At 38.4% G+C, this 21,431-nt stretch overlaps 2 protein-coding genes across 6 annotated transcripts in view; one reads left to right on the top strand and one right to left on the bottom strand.

The window, feature by feature from the left end:
• The window catches only part of SHTN1 (shootin 1), a 75,848-nt gene extending 59,919 nt beyond the window's left edge, over positions 1 to 15,929 (top strand). The window contains exon 16 of the mRNA XM_071749508.1: positions 15,899 to 15,929. Within this exon, the coding sequence (XP_071605609.1) occupies positions 15,899 to 15,914 (16 nt within the window). The 3' untranslated portion in view covers positions 15,915 to 15,929. The remainder of the gene's footprint in view (positions 1 to 15,898) is intronic.
• Positions 491 to 20,339, bottom strand: ENO4 (enolase 4). Of its 5 annotated transcripts, XM_071749509.1 has the most exons (15): positions 20,110 to 20,338; positions 17,759 to 17,887; positions 16,382 to 16,572; positions 15,094 to 15,236; positions 13,137 to 13,306; positions 12,797 to 12,928; positions 11,289 to 11,354; positions 10,515 to 10,577; positions 8,520 to 8,687; positions 6,623 to 6,748; positions 4,657 to 4,852; positions 3,617 to 3,684; positions 2,925 to 3,042; positions 2,456 to 2,488; positions 832 to 1,014 (listed from the first exon to the last, which is right to left on the bottom strand). In XM_071749509.1, the coding sequence occupies exons 1-15, from the start codon at positions 20,272 to 20,274 to the stop codon at positions 968 to 970; spliced, it is 1,815 nt and encodes a 604-aa protein (XP_071605610.1). In that variant the 5' UTR covers positions 20,275 to 20,338; the 3' UTR covers positions 832 to 967. The 5 variants fall into 5 exon arrangements, with proteins under 5 accessions (XP_071605611.1, XP_071605610.1, XP_071605612.1 ...); XM_071749510.1 differs by lacking the exon at positions 2,456 to 2,488 and having other exon boundaries at positions 491 to 1,014; positions 20,110 to 20,337; XM_071749511.1 differs by lacking the exon at positions 11,289 to 11,354 and having other exon boundaries at positions 20,110 to 20,339.
• Between the last annotated feature and the right edge of the window lie 1,092 nt (positions 20,340 to 21,431).

Below are 21,431 nucleotides of genomic sequence, written 5' to 3'. Positions count from 1 at the left end.
GGGGAAATTTGTCTCTAATTGATATTTTCATTTCCGGGGGGCTATTGGTTCTGGTGGTTAATTTTTCACTTAAGTATCTGTTACACTGAATTTAAAATGCAACATTTTATATGTGTATTTTTCCTCAAATTCTTGCTGCTGTATCATATGTTAAAATTCTCAAATCATGCAAAACCCAGAAGTTTTTTTTAAGAGGCATTTCTTTTACTTAAACAGTTTGTTACCTAGGGCATAAATTATTTATTTGTCTTTTCACTGTTGCTTATTAAAAAGACTCCTGACAAGTTTACCAGCCCTTGTGAAGTAGACTGTTTTTTCCCTGCCTCCAAGGAGCTTCCCAGTGATGCCAGTGACAGCTTTGTGCCCTACATTTGGGGTTTGATGCTGCTCACAAGCTACAACTGGAGGAAAATTTCCTTTGTAGTAGGTGGGATGTAAGGGCAGCATTCAGGGAGCCGTACGGGGATGGAGCAGCAAAACAGTCAAGGCCTTTGTTTTTTGTAAATTTTTTTTTTATTTATTTTTCTGTTTGTCAATAGCTTTCTCTTTGTATGGAGAGAGACTTCAATGTTCCCAAAACAAACGTTTAGTTTTGGACTTAACACAGAGGTACTTGTTTTGTCAGTTTGTAAATGCAGCACAGAATTCTGTGGTATTTTCAAACTATGGCCACTGCTCAGCTAACTTGGTTTTGGCTGAAAGCAATGGTCCCTGGGGAAAAAAGCAGCATATCTGAATGCTTCTAAAAATGCTGAGCTAAAGTGCTTGAAAATAAATGGATTAAGATAATTAACACAGGAGTTTCTTACTAAAGTGGGGTTTTTATGTAAAAGCTGATGTTGACAGCCTAGGTCAGTGTGCTGTTCTCTGGGAGCTGAGCAGGTTCTGAACCTTCAGGGCTGGCTGAGAGCTGTGAAGGCAACAAACCCTGCTTGGGAGGAGGAGGTAGATCAGAAGCTTCTTTTTTCTAGTGTGATTCTTCATCAGAAGCAGGAAAGTCAAGTTTTGCTTCACCTGAAATAGAAAAAAGAAACCCATGTTTGCTGCGATCTAGTTTCTTGTAGTGTTTTCTAGTGCACTCATTTATTTTTTTTAAATGCCACGTGATGCTTAAAAGAGACTCCAACCACCTTTAGAAGTCTGGTCCTTAAAAACAAAGGAACAAGAGCCCTGCCCCTCAGCTGTGGGATCAGTGCACGGTGCACAGCAGCTTGGGCTGGGAGATCCATTGCATTCCCTTTGTCACTAATCCCACCTTGCTGCCTCTTTTTCCAGCACCATCCTCTGCACGGGTGCTCTTGTGAAAGTCCCCATCAGCTGACTCTGCTTCTCCCCCCCCAGCCTCTGACACTTTCTGAAAGCCAATGTTCAGATGTTGCTCTTGTAGCCAACCCTTCACCCCTCTTTTGCTGCTCTTTTTCCCAGTGCTGTGACACCCTCACCACCTGCCTCCCTGTCCTGCCCCATCCACACTGCCCACCCACCCACCACTGAGCATCTCATCTGAGCTTAGCAGAGGGGTGGCTGGGCCGGGCTTCAGCTCCCAAGCTCACAGGGGCCAAATCTTCTGCCAGAGGGCAGACTGTGCCCCCACTGACTCTGTGGGGACTCCCCATGGGCCAGGATCACCTCCCATCCATCAGCCACTGCCAGAGCCTTCCACTTCTCAGCTCTCCAGTGTATTCTGGAGCTCGTAGCCCAGCCAAATGAAGAGTTTGGTATGCAGCTCAGACATGCTGGCTCAATATTTCCCTGCTGTTGATTTAGTTACTGGGTTTTATTTCTGCCAAATGATTAACAGCACCAGGAACCGTTGCTGGTTTGTTTCATGAGATACAGGGCTAAATATTTGTCAGACTCCAGCTCATTTGTTTAGACCGTGCCATTTGAATAGGGAATATGTTAATATTGCTGAGGCAGTTAAAGTTCACAGCTCTTCATCTGTCTTGTTTTTGCAGAAGGCATTCTGTGAAACTCCTGGAGTAGCAATGAAGAATTTGTTTCTATTTTTTACAGTGATTATGGATGAGCGCAGGGGAGATTGCAAAAACTCAAAATTATTATTAAATACTTTTTTTGAAAAACAACATGTTCTATAATGTGCATGTTGAGAAGACTGAAAATTAGTAGAAACCAGAGTAAAATGACAATTCTCCTTCGTGTTTCTTTTTCTTAGGCTTAATAAATTCTTTCAACCCCTTTCCTTCCTTTCTTCCTCCTTCCCCTGCCTTTCCTGCAGACAGACATCATGCAGTCTGAATATGCCTTTATTCTGTCTTGAGGGGTACCTGAGCAAGTGAGAAGTGGCTCTAATGAACTGTTAAGCATTTAACAGTGCCTGGTATAGTGTGAAAAAGAAGATGCAGCTCCTGAAATGCAGGCAGATGCATACAAGTGGCTAAGGCTGAATGTCCATCCTCAGCTTCGGGTTGCTTGGGTTTTATTTAGCACTTACCCATCCCATGGTAACTTTCCAAATCACATTTTGCTGGAAATGTAACACAAAAAAAAGAGGGTTGTGAAATGAAGTTTTGTTAGCAATATATGTTGAGGGGCTCGAGGGACGTGGGGTATTTGGCCTAAAATTCCATTTTGGCAGCTTTTTGGCGTGCTACATGCATGGTTTTTGTCTTGTTCCTTTTGCACTGTGGGCTTCAAGACTCCAACCAATTAATTCTTGTAAAAAGCTTAATGTAGGCTACTCCTCGAGAAGGGGTCTATTTTAACATTCAGTAAACAGATAATCCATTAGGACAACAATATACATTGTGGCAAGTGCTATCCTAGGTTTTTTTTTTGTCAGCGCTTATTTAAAGTCTTTTGATTTCCCTTCCCTCCTGTGGTGCAGTTTCAATCATTCTCCCTCCAATCTTTGTTCCCATATTCATTGCAAGCTGAAAACAAAGTAAGAAAGAAGCTCATACGTAGTGTTCCATTCTTGGTCAGTTCTTCCTCTATAGCACACAGGCGGTTGCATTTGGTCACCCTTTCTCCCCTCAAAAGACCTCCCAACTTGATAAACCTGGCACCCAGTCCAACAGCCTGAAATGAGAAAGTGGGGATTTTAAAAACTCCAGGGTTTGGGGAAGTGAAGGCATTCTTGATTATTCAACATGGTATCCTGCTTCTAATTTAGGGCTCTTGTAAAAAAGAGATAAACCCTCGCCTTTAAGTAGGAATAAAATATCTTCATGTCAGGTTTGTCTGATGCAAACTATAATTTTCAGTGGCACATGAAATGAAATTTTATTTGCAGATGTATCTTTAATACAAAGACTTAAATTCAAGACTAAACATACCAGGGTTAAACATTTTTGTCTAAAATATCGTTACTATTCCGAAACGTTTTAAGAAAATCTTTTTTTATAAACTAGTGCAACCAAATAAATCCTACACACTTTTGAATATACTCCCCGTTTTGGCAAATTTCCTGTGTATTCTCGTTAACTCAAAGATTAACTCTCTGTGGGGAAAAAAATCAACTTTCTAGAAAAAGCCCCTTTTGTACAATGTTTCTTTCTCAAGCAGAAACACGCTGTCTCCTTAAAAAATGATTCATGGTAAAAGCAAAGCAGGGTTTTGGCAATTGTGCAATTGAACAGCTTTCAATACTTACCAGATCCACAAGGCTATCATCAGAAGATTCTCCATCTGGACTTCCTAATATGGTAATATGTTTTTGATCTATGTATAATGGGAGTGTAAAACCTTCATTAGTGTACATTTTCTATATTTGACACAGAAATTATTTGGACTTTTCATTCTTTTTTTTTTTTTTTTTTTTTACTTGTGGGCTACCTAAGCTTAAATACAAACAGAAGTAAAACCAACAAAACCCATCTCATAAAGATGTAAACTGAATTAGTTTGGTGCCTTAACATTAGGTTTTATTTTCAGCATGCATAAGGGAGTATCTAACATCCTACCCTTATTTCTGTTTCTTGCTGATCTGTCTGGTAATGTATTCCACAGGCTAGGAGGTTGCTCTGTCTATTTTTAATGTGCTTCTTTCTATAGTAATGATTTTTCTTACAAAAAAGTTTACCATCACAACTAAATGAAATCTCTTAAGTTGCTATTTACTCACTTTGTTATATTGATTCTGGGTTTTTTGGAAGGAGTAAGGAAGGAATTAGATATATTACATTTGTTCATCTGTATAAAATGAATAAAGAAAGAGAGAAATCTTACATGTGAAACTGCTCGAGTTCTCAGTACTGTTACACAAAGGCTCAGTACTATGTAATCAATAATTTATGTAAATATAATTTTAAACATTTTGGACTTGTTTGGATTTCTTAATTATTAGTACTAGTATTAGTCAAAATTCATATCAACTCAACTACATTGTTTGGGGTTTTTTTGTTTGTTCAGTTCTGGTGTCTAACTGTATGACACTGAGCTGCAGTGTCAAAGGGCACCCACATTCAAAGCATCCACAGTGAATTAATTTAATATAGCTGAAGCCTTGAATGCTGTTTCAAGCTCCTGAACAGAGAGGTGATAATCAAAACACAAACTGTAGTTTCTTCTGACAAGCACTTGCTTAATTAGAAACAACAATAATTAAATAAAAAGATGTAATATTTAAAGGTGTAGCAACCAATTACAGACTTTCAGGGTGTGGAGGTTCAGCCTTTTCCTCCCTCTGCTCACCATCCAGAAGTCCAGTGAGTTCTATGAGGTCTGATACCTTGGTTTCATTAATGTGTTTTAGCACAACACCACTGCATGTTGGTAGGTTTATGTTTTCATCAGTTTTAAGTCTGGAAATGTTTGTGGCAGCATCTTCAGCAATCAAGTAACATTTGGAATGAAGAGCACAGCAGATGTTATTCCATTGCTCTCGGTCCTATACAAACAATCAAGTAAATAGCTGGGGTTTAAAAAACTAAACCCAATCAGAACCTGAGCTGAGGAGGTAAAAAAATTGAAAAATAAAATAAAATAAACTGTTGATTCAAACCTAAGGATACTGTTCATATAAACATATTCTTTTTTATACTCTACTTTAAATCTTTTTATCTACAGGAAGCATACAACTAGAATTTTGCTAGGATTTTAAAACATTTTGCTAGAACACATAAATTCTAATCTGGAATTAATCAAAGCTAGGTGCAGACAAGTACAGTTTAAAATATTTCAAATTAAATTAACTGTAGGAGTTTGCTATTTCAATTTCCTTCCTGAGATTTATTTAATTCTAACGGAATACAAAATAATTTTCTATTGTTTTATTCAGAGGAATCATTCCTATGTTGATATCTTAAGTGTCACTGTATTTGTTTAAATATAAAATAATGAAATTGGAGGTGGCCATAGACTCAATGACAGATACCAAAACAGGATGATCACAGCTGTAAGACTGATTCAGAATACAAAGCTCTCTTCCCAGCACAGCTCTTTATTTAGAGTCTTTGTTTCTTGATTTTAATGCCCTGTCTCTGTGAGATTTAGGGGTACATAAATAATATGAAAGAAGAAATTTACAAATTAATTCCCTTTCTTTGTAGCCACAGAGTGCAAAGTTCTGACATTAAAACCATAACTTTTCCAGTGAAAAATTCTGCCCATAATAATTTTTGGTCTGCACATCAGACAGACTTTTGTACCTATGTAGCTGCAACCTGTACAAGGCTTCATTCCTATAATGACCTCAAGCCCACCTTCAGTTTTTGACACCTGAACAAACGTTTAAACTGAAGCAGTGAAGTGGTCTGCTGCCTGGCAAGGAATTACTGAATTGGCACCAGATCTAATCCTCCAGGACCTAATTCTCTGTGGCAAAGATGTGGCAGGGCCAAACTTAGTGGATTTGTGAGGGGGGAGAAGGATGAGGAGAGAGAGAGAGTCATGTCCCTAAACTGTGTCCTATTTCACACTAGTTCAGTTTGTTGTAATTCTCCTGCATGCTGTCATCTACTGTCTGCACTGAATTAACTCCTCTAGCTTTGATCACAGTGATAAATGTGTAATATCACTACCACTTGAAAAATTCTGTCAAGCAACAGGCAGGTTGACAGTGACAGGTTTGCTCTGGCTTTGGGTATAAATAGCAAACACAGAGAATAGAAGGAGTCGTTTTTTTGAGTGATACTAAGGAATATACAACTATGTCCAAATAATATAGCATTAATTAATTTAACATGTTATGAGGTAACATAATTAATATAATTTAATTAATAAAATATTATACAATATAATACAACATAATGCAATACAATTTATATGCCACTTGAATTCCATTATTTGATTTTTAAATCTGAATTATTTGTTCACCCGAGAAAGAAAAGTAATAGAAATGGCAGTGGCTTAGCATGCAGAACCAGAAAAAAAAGCATTTTCTTGCTATTCTTTAAAATGTTTCTACTGACCGGATTCTGTTCACGTCAGAATTATTGTCTGTCAGGAATTATGTCAAAAGTGTAGAAAAATTCAGAGCTATTGTCAATTACAGGTTTGCAGATGTATCATTAAATACATTTTATAGTGATATTTTTGTGCCTAAAGACTCCAGAAACAGAAGCTTCATATTTCATGCTTTGTAAAAATGTGAAGAGTTCACTGATACACCAGTTAGCAGCATTACCAGCATTTCAAGGACCACCTTGAGATATCTTACCTCTTTTCTTAAGGGATCTATTAATGCAATAATAAAAGGAAATTTCTTAATCAGATCCACATACATGTCAACCATTTCATCAGGACTTTTGAACGTTCCAGTGAGGGTTTCATATTTTCCTTTAGCCTAGGAAGCAAAATAAAAAGCATTTAAAGCTAAGGAAGGTCATACTTTAAACCCCAGGGTACTGAGGCAAGCACCCAGCTTTTGTGATGTGGCAGTGGTGCCTCCAGTGAGGCAGTGGATTGTGTGATCCTCAAGGAGCCCCCTTCCCTCGTGTACTTTATGTCTCAGTGGTCAGCACAGTGTTACAGAAAACTCTGCCTAAAGGAGCAGTGGGTTCCCATGGGCTCCTGCCAAAGTCTCTGAAAGATGCCACTCCCAAAATAAGCAGGGGCAATATCAGCATTTTCTAGGCAACGCTGCCAGTTTTACCCTACTTTACCATAAAGTGAGCAAAAATTGACATTTCTGTAACATCTTGCATGAAAAATCTCACTTTTCACTGCCCAAAGAAAAAAAAATTTTTTTTTTTTTACTCATTTTCATACAATAAAGAAAAGGAAAGGAGTGCAGGGAAAGGGAAAGGGGTGCACCCTCAGTGATCAAAAATAAGAAACTGCTTTCCCTTGCCTCTTTCCCCTTTCAAAAAACCAGGCTAGTTTTAGTAGTCTCATCATTATGGGAAGCATGAACTGCAGTGTATGAGGATTATTAAGGCCACGCAGGCAAACTCTGCCAGAATCCCTGGTTTAGTGACTTTAGCAGTGCAGTAACAGAAAGTTGCTGCTTCAATAGCAGAACTTTTCCCAAAAGATATTAATAATGGAAGGTTTGGCACTATAGCATACCCAGAGACACTAATTCTCATGAAATATGAAATGGAATAGGGGGTTTCTTTTTCTGATCAGAGTCAAATCTGATTGGCCATGGAACAAGGGGCAAGAACTTTAAGAATTTAGCTGGAGATAAATGAACTTTGTCAAATAAAAAGCTTGAAAAATAGGAATTAAAAAACTAATGTTGATACACGGGATGAGTGTGAGTAGGTATAAACACATAGCATAGTAAAATTACATAGAAAGGTCAAGGTAGTTTGAAGAAAACAACAGACATAGTGTAATAAAATAGAGAAGGAAGCATCTAGTGGTGTGAAGGAATTAGAGAAATACACTTGTGTAAATATTTTCTTGTTCTTCATCCTAGAAAGCAAGGTAAATAGAAGGTTATTTCATTTAAAACTTGTGGTCAAATTAAAAACAAAACAAAACCACACAAGATTTGCCACTTAGTATTTTCATTCAAAACTGTTTGAGGTGCAATGTGAGATGAAGCTGGTTTGTTAAACAGAGCATATAGAAGGTGCATTAAAATAGTTTGCTATATTTGACACAGACTGATCTGAAAATGCTTATTAAGTAAACAGAAAAAAAAGAATTAACCAGCCTGGTGCAGGCAGGCTCCTACAATTTGAATGATTAAAGTTACATCATGCAGGTAACAGAATTTTCTGGAGGCAGAACACAAGCTGTAATGGGGACTTGCCCTGGCCCACTGATTTGTACCTGTCACCAGGTGCCCCTCAGTGTGCTGGTCCAGCTGTGAAGCAGCAATATCCAGATTCTGGCTGCTCCCACTGCAGCAAGCCCCCAGAAGGATGCCTGCATCTCACAGCCCCTTGCACTCACCAACCAGTAACACATTTGCATCACCTGTAGGACTGATTCAGCCACAGTTTATAAATGCAGAGACAATTCTTTTGGTTTGCTTGATTAGGACCTTAAAAACATGGAGTTAGAGGCTTCCAGGTGAGCTCACTGTATAATAATAAATAGCATTAATAAATCACTGCATTCCTTTAAAAAAACCAACAAAATAGATATTGAAAATTACTTACATAATCCATTAATTCATGAGCAGAACAATTTATTGCTAAATACATGTCTGTTCCTAGCTCCAGCCCTGCTTTAGTGCAAGCTTTTTGTATTAGGAGTAGCAGTTGTTCTATATTATCACTTCCTATTACCAGGCAACCTAAGTGTGATATTCTTTTCAAGGCTCGTGGCTGAAAGTTAAAAAAAATAAAATAATTACTGTACTTAGACACATGCATATACATAATATTTCTATATTTAATTTTCGTTGTTATTTCAGTCTGCATTCAGTCATCAAAATATAAATCTGTTCTCAGGAATTGCATTAGCAACTTTAAGGACAATTCTGTATGAATGAAGAGCAACGAGTTGCTAATGAGTAGAGAGCTAAATGTCCTTAGAAATCTGGGTGTTCCTGTAGTTCTCACTCTTATATGGCCAGGACTGGGTTACAAAAAGATTTTTAAGGTGCTCTGAGCAACCACATATTTGTCATGGATGCTACATAGAAGTTTCCAGTGTTTTGGACCATCCCTATGCTACAAAAACATACTCTCCCCTTGTAAACAGCTTTTACTCATTTTTCCCCAACTAGAACTTTGATATTGCCTCTATGGACTTCTCAAGAAATCTTCCAAGACTCCTAGAAGGAACAAAGTTCAGAGGAAAAATACCTCTAGCACAGCTGTGGGGAGCTGTCTACCTCAGGAACAGTGTCCCTTGGACACCAGCCCCAAACTGAGTTATATTGAACAAATATTTATTGTGTCCTTCAGTTGCCAGTTCTGGCTTGTTTTTTTTTTTCCTAGTTATTCCAAACAATGTGTTTTGGTTTTTTTTAATTTAAAGTCTGTGAATTTTGGATTATAGAGAATGACACTAAATTACTCAGAAAGCAGCAGGCTATAATCCTGAGTTAGAATGGAGAAGTCAATTGGAAGGCATCAACTTTGGCAAGTTAGAGAACTAATTCCAGCAGGCAGAACAGAGGCCCAGCTACAGAGTATACAGAATGTTCCTTCACACAAAAAATTAGGAAGAAAATGCAGGTCAAATTGTTATGAGATTTTGTAACAACCTGCAAAGAGAGACAATCTATTTGCCTTGTTCCTGCTGGAGCACTGGGATGCAGCAATAAACTGCAAGAAATGCAGAAGTCTTCCTGCATTTGACATGAGATGGAGATTAAGTCTGCATTTTCATGTGATTTCCAAGGCATCCATATTACATACTACTAAAAGCATTTTGTATTAAAATATTTTTTTCCTGTCTACTCTGTACTTGTATAACCTAAACAAGTTCTTCTTCACTGTCTACTTTTTATTTTTTCTTTTCCCCAACTTGGTGTTCTAACAGTTTACAATTCAGTCTCACTGATAACTCCTTTAGCCTTCTCCTCTTTACTCCACAATGGCAAAAATTCTCACCTGATCATATTTTAATCATCTCACAATGGAGAGCAAAACTGGCCTGGCATTTTCCTGCCATTATTTGGAATACTCATCTATAAGCTACAGGTTTTGAAACACGAAGAAAAGATCATTTGAGTAATGTAAAATATTGTCCTGCAGACTACTGTGAGAGCTACTGCCTTGTATCTGCCATTACCTATAACCCCAAACAGGACCTAGGAACTTCATGCAGCATGATTAAGGGAGGAGTTACACTCCCAGGTCTGACCAGTAACAGTTTTATGCTTTACCTAATCAAAAGGGCTTGCTCTCTGCTGCTGCTACAGGCCTGCAAAATGCTCACATTGATAGTTTATTAGGATTTCTATAGGGGAAAAATGACCAAATTCCACAGCCATTTCCCCTTTCTCTCACTGTTCCACAGGAAGGGAAGGTAAAGTCAGGAGAATCCAAAAGATGTAAAATAGGAGCAATTGGAACAGTTGAAAGTCTTGCCTTTCCAAAATAGTAATGGAGGTTAATGTGTCATTTCTTAAGAAGAACATTTTGGTTCCCTGCTGGTTTTAATTCCTTACCAAAGTTTCAAATGAAAATCTTTTTTCTTACCGGAGCTTTCTTCTCTGTACTACGTGCTTTGCCTTTCTTACCATCACCTTGCTGAGAACTGGACTGTTGGGAGTGAAAGAAGAAAGAAATCAATTCCACAGAAAGTCCAAAACTGACAGACAAACCTCTGACAGACAGACCAAAGCATAAAGTGAAAAATAAAAATTAAAAATTAAGAAAAAAATGTCAGGAAATAGCTTTTGTTTTGCCTGAGATACTATCACCAACCAACCAGTTTTATTTTGTGGTTGTAGCTCATTTCAAATGTTTATTTCTATGTGGGCAGCACCCCAACCATCACTTGTTTTTCCAAAGATTCTCACCTATCCTATCAAAATACAGGGGATCTCTGAGTCCAGATGCTGTACTTGGAGAAACCCAACAGCCTCACTTTGCCAGAAGCAGGTGCACATACTGAGACTGATACACCACTGCAGTAGTTGATCCTTAAATAATACAGCTTGCAGTTGTGTGAGACTTAGCAAGAACAGAACCATATATTGTATATTCACTGTGCTACCATCCACTACCAGTGCACTTCAGGTAAACAGGAAGTTTTACTATCCTCACAACAATGTTTTATACTATCTTTATTTCTTTCGTATCACAAAATAGATAAGTTTTATTCATCTGTCAGAGCAATACATCTATTCTGTGCCAAAAGACTAAGCCTGGTAACACACTAAAAGCTCCATGTTTAAGCTTAAAATGACAATAGTAGTAGAAAGGCCAAGTGAAGTACATCCCATTATTATTGAACTTTTTTTATTGTACCGCTTTTTCTGGAGGATCCAGCAGTGTCACCATTTCTTTATTAATATCCAGAACTCTTTCTATGCCCTGAAATTAAACAACATTAATCTTCAAAATAAAGGTAAATTATTTCATTTCAGCAGCTTAAAACAGGACTGAACACTTATTCTAGATGTAGACCTTAACATAAAGTCTTCTTAAAAAAACTATTATAGACTTCCTTAACACAATTTTCCCCCCCCCAAAATGCAGTGAAGTGTCCAATGATTAAGGGTTAGCAACAGCAACAGTTGATTATGCTGATGAACAAGATGGCAAGAGAAGTGGTCTTTTCTTTCTTAAAAGAAATCCTTCCCAAAGCTAACAAGTTAGAAATACCTAGGTGTACATAACAGTATGAAGATGATAACCACTTTTCACAGTTGTGACTGTCTATGACTTCCTAACTGGAAACTCTGAGAAGATGGAATGTCTTTACTTTTAGGACATTTCCAGGAAGCAGAGGAAAAAAAAAAAATCACTGTCTTTATTTTAAACATTGAGGAATGGAAGAACAAATTCAATTAAATGAATCCACTGCTTTTAACACAAGACTCTTTCTCCTTTTCAGCTTAGTCAAAGTTTAATGCTAATTTTCAAAATCACATTTCAGATTTTTTTAAAACTGTGCCGGGAAAAGAAAACTGAAGGGGGCAGAAGTCAGTCACACAGACACACAGAACATCAACACAGCACAGACAGCGACGGGGTTTGCCCCGCAGCACACAGCCTGCTGCTCCCACCAGCACTCAGAGACTTTCTGTCTTTGAACACTCCAGAATTAGCAACGTTATTAGGAGCTCTCGGTGAAAATTCCAAAAAGTTAAGGGAAAAAGAAAGAGACACGAGCTCAGCTGTTTGTTCAGGTCACCTAGAAATCACATCCCTAATGCAGGCATCTTGTGCAGATGATCTTTAATGCAAAGTGTGCCTAACAAAAGGAGCTGGTTGCTCTACTTTCTCCCATCCATCCTTTTGGCCCCTTGGATGGATTTTCTTTTCCCTTGTTCTCTCTTCCCCTTTCTCTTCTGTCTTCACAATTTAATTTTTAATGCTATTTACTCCCAAATATTTTATGCTTCCTTGTGAATTCATTATGAATTTTGTTGGTTTATATGCTCTGCTAATCAAGTGATATTGTTTATAATCTAGTAATGTAAAATCACATTCTGAACAAAATTAAAATATCTTATTGTCATGTAACAATAATTTCCTACATCTTCTTCAGTGAACTGTCTTTTTGCCTCTGTACTAGCACATACATTTTTAACTTGAAATCTTCATGAATCTTCTTTTAAATCTTCATCTATTTATGCTATGTTCCTTGTGCTAGAATTCTGCACTAACATCTGTTAAAACTTGGGCCTTGGCAGCAAACAGAAGATGAAAAACACATTTTGTAAGGACTCTGTTGAAAAGATACTTATGTACATACATGGTTTATTTGAAGTCTATAGAATACACTTATAGAAACAAATATGAAACAGTACCTGTTCAATTGATAACTGAACTGGTGGTATAAGCATAACTTCTTTCACTAATTTCAGTTTTGCAGATGAAATTTTTTCACTGTTCAACAGGTTAAACATTGGGATTGGCAGAGTCATTTCTTTAGGTGATTCCTGTAATTAGGAGTACCACGTGCAAAATAAAAATCAGAGTAATTTCTTATACATTTTAATTATGACACAAGGCTCAAGGACTGCTACGGGCAATGTTCTTAAGGGCACATTCTATGAGGTATATTTAATACCACTGTCACAAGGGACTACTGGCTTCAAATTGTGATAGCTGGGACAAAATAAACAAAATTACAGAAGTCACATGTACCTGATCATGTTTCAGCAGTGCAATATGTGAGTACAATGGGATATGGCTAATGGTGGCACCAGCCTTAGCTACAGCAAGTGATGTTGCCCCAATGGCTGAGCTGCCACAAAGCACTGGTTCAGCAGGTTCTGCAGGTGGAATCATTATCTGTACAACTGACATCTTCTTTCCTGCAAGACAGACAGTGGTAGTAGCTGAATATTTTCCTGTTTTAAAGCATGTGCTTATGTATCACAGTCAAATGTGTAAATATGATATTGTAATTTCAGGATGTACTCAATGTATTACAAAATAATCTGTTCTTTACACTCAACCTTGACAGTTTTATATGAAATGATCTGAAAAGTAAGCAAAGTATCTGTTCTCACTCTGGTGCCAAATGTATTTCAGATTTATTTCTTTGGAGATCTTTCAGCCACTGAAATCTGTATTTTTATTTACCTGTGTTTACATCCAATAATGTTACATAATTTTTCAGGTTCCTTTCGTAAGCATGATATCAGCATCCTTTATTGTCCTCCTTATATGCTCAGCTTTTGCATAAACAACTTGGAAAATAACATTATAACCTGACTGGGAATATACACTTGATTCCTTGTAATAATGGCTGTGAAAAAAATCTACATTTTTTCTTACAGAATCCAACTTACAGTTGGATTTCTTGCTAAATTTTCAAAAGAATTAATTTCTTTCAGATACAGTAGAGTACTTTTTGTCAAAATGCTTGAAACCTAGCAGCCCTCACTAGGATATTTATTGCCTATAGAGGTAAGATGAACACAAACAGTAAGCACCTGTGTGAAACTGAAATAAGTTGTCTGATTCTCAACAATCACATGCACTGGGGACGTTTTGTAAGTCTGACCAAAAACTTTGGTTCCTAATAGGAGTGCCATACAAGTTTTGACTTCAACACAACATAAATCTGACAGGATACAACTTCATATTTTATGATAAAATGTCAACATGACCTTAGCTGAATGTGCAGAATAGATTATACACAATTTCCATACTACACACAGATTCTATACCTCTTACATTGAGGATGAAGAGCTACACATAAGACAGTAGTAACCAAGTACTGAGCAGCTCTGTGTGTCACACATCCAGTATATTAATTGGGAGTTTCACTGACAGTGTAAGACAGTTGTAACTAAACTGACAAGAAATAATTTGCCAAAAATTGCCTGCTCTTCCAATAAAGAGTAACAAACTTTTTTTTTTTTTTTTTTTCTGAGGGTAATGCATATATGAAAGAAAATTTGGTTTTTCTTTTTTGGCCATGCATTTACCCTTACAACCATGTACTTACCCATGTAAGTATTCACCTTGTTTCTCTATTCTCACACTATTTTTTGCTTTAGTGGTTTTGCTTCCTCACTTCTTTTTATTCTGTACTACCCATCATTCCCACCTCCATCCCTTTCCTTCCTTCTGTTTTGCTTTTCCCCTTTCCCTTTTCCCCTTTTTCTCCCTTCCTCAGCATTAGCAAGAAACTTCCTTTCCTCCCTCTTTCCATTCTTTTCAACTTCTATCTTAATTCTACTTCCATTTTCCTGTTCAGTTCTGTGATTCCCTTTTATGTCCTCATCATTTTCATTTTTATTCATTTCCATACTCCTCCATTCTCATTCCTCATTCTGAAGAGTAATAACCTCCTGTCTAATCCAACTGTAAAACAAAGGCAGAAACTCTGTTCAGCCAATGCATGTGAATGATGAGAAAACTGTTTTTCCCTCTCTCATTTCTGATGCAGAAACTGCTGGGATCACAAAGATGATTTCTTGGAGAGAGTAACCAAACCCTCTGAACATGAGACACATGGGACACATCTGTCTCACATGACATTGTGTGGTGTTCTGAAGTATCCAGTGCCCATGGATTACTTCAGAAAATATTTTAGCACCTTTATCAACATCTGTATTGCAGAAAATATTAAAATTAAATAAAATAAAACCTGGTTTTGATGCTTTTTTTTTCCCAGTTAGTGATGTTGCTGATGGAGTGCATGAAGGAAGGGCAAGAGTGGCTTCTGCTCCTGCTGTTTCTTCTTGCTTTTGAATTGCTTTTTGTTCTTCTACCTTTGTTGTAAAATATTCACTGAGGGAAGAGGCATAAAGATTGCTGGCTCAAAATACTGTTAAACATGTGTCAAGTAGATGCAGGATACAAACTAAAGAACATGGTAATAAGTGGATAAAGGGCATCTATTTGCCATAGACTCAATGTGTGAAGCTGGAAAAGTCAATAAATGGCATTATTTTTTGGCAGTCACCTGCAGCATTGGTCAAACAAAAAGAACCACAGGCTGGTATTATAAATCTTAACATATACTTTTCAAAACACACTGGTTTGAAAGTGAGGTGTCTGCAGACAATCTTGGCATGAAGTCTGTATTTGCTTTGCATGAGTAGTAACAGATCCTGTTGTAACTTCCTGACACACTACACCTTGGCCCAGGTTGCTAATCCAGCAAGTCAGTTGTATGCTGGTTACCTGTGACTGCAAGATCAGGAATGGCTGAAAGTCAGTTACATGCACCCTGCCCAGGCAAACTGCATGTGTAAAATACATAAAGATGTGTAAACAATGCATTAAAATCTTATTTAGACTCGATTCAGTTGGAAGAATCTCTTTACAGTTGGATCCTTATTCCCTTCACCAAAGGGAATCCATAAAAATGCATTCAGATCCATCTGTGATACTTTTACCTTTTACTTTGGGTCTTTTTTCCTTATAAAACCCATTCTTTTTTACTTCAGGATGCTCCCAAGCTGAAGAATGACTGCACCAGAATCTGAAAACTGCATATTCATGTTTTCTGTGGATTAGCTCAAGGCAGAAGGCACACACTCAATCATTTTGTACCACTTTTGCTCTGCAGTGCAAGGAGTTGCAGTCTGGGCCTGAATGAGTTTCTGAAATGGAGCCTTCAGCTCATGAATGTGTTCAGGCATTTTTGTCTTGAGGACCCTCATTTTTGTATTCCTTGTATGAAGCTTTGTTTTAAAAAGCATGGGTCATATCATAGTTATGAAAAAGTTATCAGATCGATATCATAGTTATCATATAGATATCATAGTTATGAAAAAGGCAGGAAACCATATACTGTACCTGAGATTGACATAATATCCTAAAATACATATGAAAAAATAATAGAAAACATTGAATGTTTCATGGTTTTCATTGACAACATAAATGAATGGTGTATATATACAGTAATTTACATAATATGCAAGACCTACCCAAGCATTTTGTCAACTTGACACTGGTCAGTGGGCTCCAAGTCTCTCAACATTGTGTTCAGTGATTCATTCACCCATTTCACAGCAGTGTTAACAGAGTCATTTCTTTCTTTCTCTTCAGCTTCAGCTGCTTCAGGTAAAGCATTTTCTGGTACTTGAAAATGAGAAGATATTACAACGGAACTAAGTCTCTGAAAAAAAAAAAAACAAAGGCTTAAAACACTATTTAATTTCTAACTTGGAAATGTAACTTGAAAAACTAAGTATTATCCTTTGTCTTCAAATGTACTGTGTGGTCCACTTACCCTTCATCTAGCACCCTCTCCCAGTCTTCCTCACTTTGGTAATCACAGATATTATTTACCTTTCTTAACCTAAATTATAACTACTTAGGGAAAAACCTCCTGACAGCTCTCCTCCATGCACATGTTTTGTCATCAGAACAGAACAGAATTATTTTAAAGACCATGCAGGCATTATGACATCTTTTGTTGCACTGCTGAGAGCCTGTTGTACTGTGATTAATCAGCATTCATGCTTAATGGCATCCTTCAAGATAAGTTATATTTTATCTTACTTAAGTAACTTAAAGTTACCTTTCTGTATTGCTGAAGAATAAATGATACTTAAGAAAATTCACTTAATTAAGACAGCCTTAGCAAATATCAGAGTTCCCTGCATTAATAGTATTAACTTTACCTAGTGTGAGTATCTGTGAAATGGTGTTTAATTCAAGAATGAACCATAGTTTAACTGAGGGAAAGCAGAAATAATTACTCTACAATAGCTAAAGAAGGGCAAGGACCTCTTTTTGAATATTTCAGGTTGGGGGAGAGATGGCAATGAACAATCAGGTTTGCATCCAGGTGCTAGACAGGTACCTGTGACTTAATTATCCCCTATATGAGTCTATTAGCTCAGGCTAAAAAAATTGCCTTCACTTATATTGTGTTTTTCACCTTTACTATGTTTTTTCTCAATCACTGTCATACAAATAGAAATATAAGGGTCTGAAAATATATTTAAATAAAGAATGTCTAAGGAAAATGAACTAACAAGACCAGATATAGGGTGTTAAGGAAAACCTACTTAATCATTCAGACAAAAATTTAAGACAAAGATGTACTGTCACACCCCACTCATAAAGATAAGAACTGTCTGACTCATGGAAAATGAAGTGGCTATAGTTGCTGCCACTGTCAAACTTTTAATGACTTTTTTTTTTTTTAGTTACAATACTCAGCTGTTGAGTCACAGGAATTCATATCCTTTCATTAAAGATGGAAAAGAAAATGTTCCTTATGGTGTGAATAGAATAGTTCCTCCCTCTGATAGTGTATTATGAAAATAAACAAACCAGGAAGAAGCAGCAAATACCTTCTCATAGTTTTTAACTGTACAGTAAATTTCCACTTCTAATGTTGGCAGACCAAGTCCATCAAGAACTTTTCTTCCAACTACTCTGCATATTACTGGAGCTTTTGAAAATTTAGAGAAGTAGTTAGCCTTAAATGAAAGGGAAAAGAACTTTATTAAAATTGAATTTCTGTGAAAAGAGGGTTTTATTACATTAATGTATTTAAATCAAATCCATGACTGAGCAAGCACATTTATACATTCCAGTATTCAAAATACTTGTTACACTGCACATTTACTTTTGTATCATCTATTTACGAATGAGATTCCAGGGAACAGATCCAACTCATACTTAATCATGGAAGCCCAAAGCCACATCCAGGCTAGAGGAACTTGTGCTTTATTTGACAAAGTTAGTGATGAGAATCCTTAACCCTCCCTTTGGCCTTTGGAAAAAGTTTACTTGGCTTTACACTGAATAACAACAATAGTAACTATGGTGCTCATGAAACTAATTTCTATCAGAATTCACATAGCTTTCACCTCTCCCATGCAATAAGCTGCTATAAAAAAATAATTTTGTCTGTGGATAATATCTGGAAAAAATACATGTCCCTTCTCTCTCAGAAGTGGAGAAGAAAATTCCTAAAGAGAAAAACCTCTTAGAAATCCATACATCCATTCTAATCCTAATGTTATAATAAACTTCCTGTAACATGCATTAGTTTATCTATTATCAACTAGTTAAGCATCTGTAAAATAATATTGGAGGGTTTTTTCATTAACAAAAATCCTCCTGCTCAGAGAAAGTTCTCGTGGTTTTTGGTTTGGTTTGGTTTGAATTTTATTTTTATTTTTTTCTTTCTCCTGGGTGGATGGTTGGACTCAGTGATCTTCTGTGTTTCTGTGACAGCTGTGAAATGCTATGCATAAAACTTTGCATGGACAGCAGACAGAAAAAATGAGAAATATTTTCAGAATATACTTCTTGTTTATAGAAAGAACTTAGCATCCCAGATACCTAATAATGTTCCAAGGTTCCTTTATCAAAGACATATACAGTGACTCAAGTATCTCAACACTCCAACCAATCCAATATTGAAGGTTTTCATAGCAGAATGTTTAATCTGGGAGAAAATTAAGCTTGTCAGCCACCTCCCCAGTAGCACTGGTAACCACTCCTTTTATAGACTCCTCTCATACAGAACCTATTTGGCATGCTCTTACTTCTTCCAAAGTGGCCTTCAGTGGGCCAATTGAACTGACACCATCTAACTATATATATAGATACATATGTATGTATTTGGGATCCTGTTCTTGATCAATGAACTCTGATGTTGCTTTAAAAACAGATTAACTGGCTACCTGGGGTTTATTACATACTTCCTTACTAGTTCCATTCTTCAGCCTAGTGTTGGGGACAGTCACCATCCCATGACTTACTAAATGAGAAAAACTAAGGGCTACACAGAAGAGGGATGTGCCAAACACTGGGCAAAACAAGAACAGATGCTATCAATTCTAGTTCCTCCCACTGGTTCCAAAACACTTGGAGATGATGTGTATTGCACTATGAAATGGTTCATTTCCATAGCCACTTTCATATCAAAGAACATACTGGAAACTGCATTTTTTTTTTTCCATGAGTTGCTCACTGTTGTGGTGTTGGGAACTCCAGTATCACCAATGGTAGAGGTTTCAGCAGGACTACTGTCTACAGTATTTTGCCAACAGGGAACTGGTAAAATTGTTCTGATTCTTAACACTTCCATTGAAGCCCACTTGCTTTCCAGGGCCAGCAGCACTGTTGCCCTGACTCTTGCAGCCACTGGCCCAAACCATGCCCATACTGAGCAGCAGTTTTATTAGGGACGCCCATCTGTGCCCTCCCATGGCCAGGTACTTGTGTTTTGTATGGAAACAAGGAAGCAGCACAGGGCAAAACGCCCGGCGGCTGCTGAAATGCACTTGGCCCGGAGTCACAGGACCAGCGCTCACAAACACAGAACCACCGCAGACTATGCCCGAGCCATCAGGAAATGAACCTTTACTCATTAATGAACCTTAACTGTAATCACACAGACGTCAAAGTCCTCACATCAACCTGCTGGTTTACCAAACCCATGGGGTGGGCAGGCGGGCAGCCTCCCTCTTGCCTGAGGGCAGGCACGGAGCCCCCGGTAGCTGGGAAGGCCCACGGAAGGCCCGGTCCAGCGGGCACTAAGGGAAAAAGGGCCACATCTCCCCTGCAGCGGGGCCAGGATCACCGAGGAGAGTCCCCACCATCTCCCCTCATCCCGCAGAGCTCCGGCCTCTCCCTGAGGAGGAGCCGGGGCGGGCGCCTTGCGCGCTGCTTCCCATCCCCGCGCTACCATCTCCCCGTAGAGATCCGCGGGGCGGAGGGGGAAGAGAGCGTTGAGCGTTTCCTCCAGCCGCTCCGGGACTCCCTGCTCTCGGTAGTATTCCGCCGCCTCCTCCCGCAGCTTCTGCAGCCTCCGCTGCTGCTCCCGCTGCTCCCGCCTCCAGCCCGGATCCATGGCGGGGCTGTGGTGCCCGCAGCCCGGCAGCGCTGCTAAGCGACGGCCGCACCAGCTCTCGCGAGAGCCGCTTCCCGCTCAGCGCCGGGCGGGAGAACGTTCCCCTCAGGGAGCCGCCGGCCCGGCCCCTCGGCCGACAGCGATTTTGCTTCCCCCCAAGCCGCTAATAAACCCCCTGCTCCGGTTTGTGTGTTTGGGTTCGGTTCGGTTTTGCTTTGTTGTGGTGTTGTTTGGGGTTTTGTTTTGTTTTGTTTTCTTTAATTGCCGTGGGGTGTTGGCGCTTCCCTCAGAGTCTGACTACCGTCTTCCAAGTCGGGATGCCGTGGGCAGCTGCTCTGTAGTTTTAAAGTCTCCGAATTGTGTGAGATTGTCGCTCTGGAGGAGTCAGATGATGGTTTGCGAAATGTCTGGCGAGGATAACGCTGCAAAATGCCTCAGTAACCCTCCTTCTGCGTCTAAAAGCCCTTTACTTTGAATGAAAAGAAGCGTTTCACAACCCACACGATCATTTTTAGCCTGCAATTTCCTACAAAAACTTTCACTTTGTTACACTGTTCATTGGTAATTTTGTTGAAGTAACTGAAAATGGAGATACTTAAAAAGCTGTTAGCTGCACACTTCCTCTGCTCTAAAATCAATACGTGTAGACCTTTGCTCATTGTGTGTTCACTTCCCTAGGTTGGGTGATAATGAAGGAAAATCCCTACTGAATCGTTTTCTTTTCCTTTCACATCCTTCAGAAATAGTGTGGTACCTCTCCAGAGAGTTAAATCCTTTTTTTGTTGTTGATTTTTTTCTTTTTTGTTTGTTTGCTTGGCTGTTTTTTTATGTGTTTCTCTTTTAATCTATTCCCTTGTACTAAGTTTCTAAACTAAACCCCCCCATTCCTTGAGGAGACAGAAAATCCCTCATTACATTTTTCCCTTGTTCAGAACAGGTTAGCAGAGTGGGAAGCTGCTCCTTAGGGCCTGTTGCTATTCAGGAGGGTTTTGTGTGGTTGGAGGGATTATAATTCAAGACCTGTGCTTTATACACAGGCCTGGCCCAGAATACTCCTGTGTAACAAAATATTCCTAGAACAGAATTCTGCTGGTAGTGGTGCTGGTCATACACTAAATAATTGCATCTCAGTGGGAGAGCTGCACCTTCTGATGCAT

The sequence above is a fragment of the Heliangelus exortis genome, chromosome 7 (assembly GCF_036169615.1).
Source record: "Heliangelus exortis chromosome 7, bHelExo1.hap1, whole genome shotgun sequence".
Taxonomy (NCBI): Eukaryota; Metazoa; Chordata; class Aves; order Apodiformes; family Trochilidae; genus Heliangelus; species Heliangelus exortis.
The sequence above is the reverse complement of the archived record's forward strand: the minus strand, read 5'-3'. Positions and strand labels throughout refer to the sequence as shown.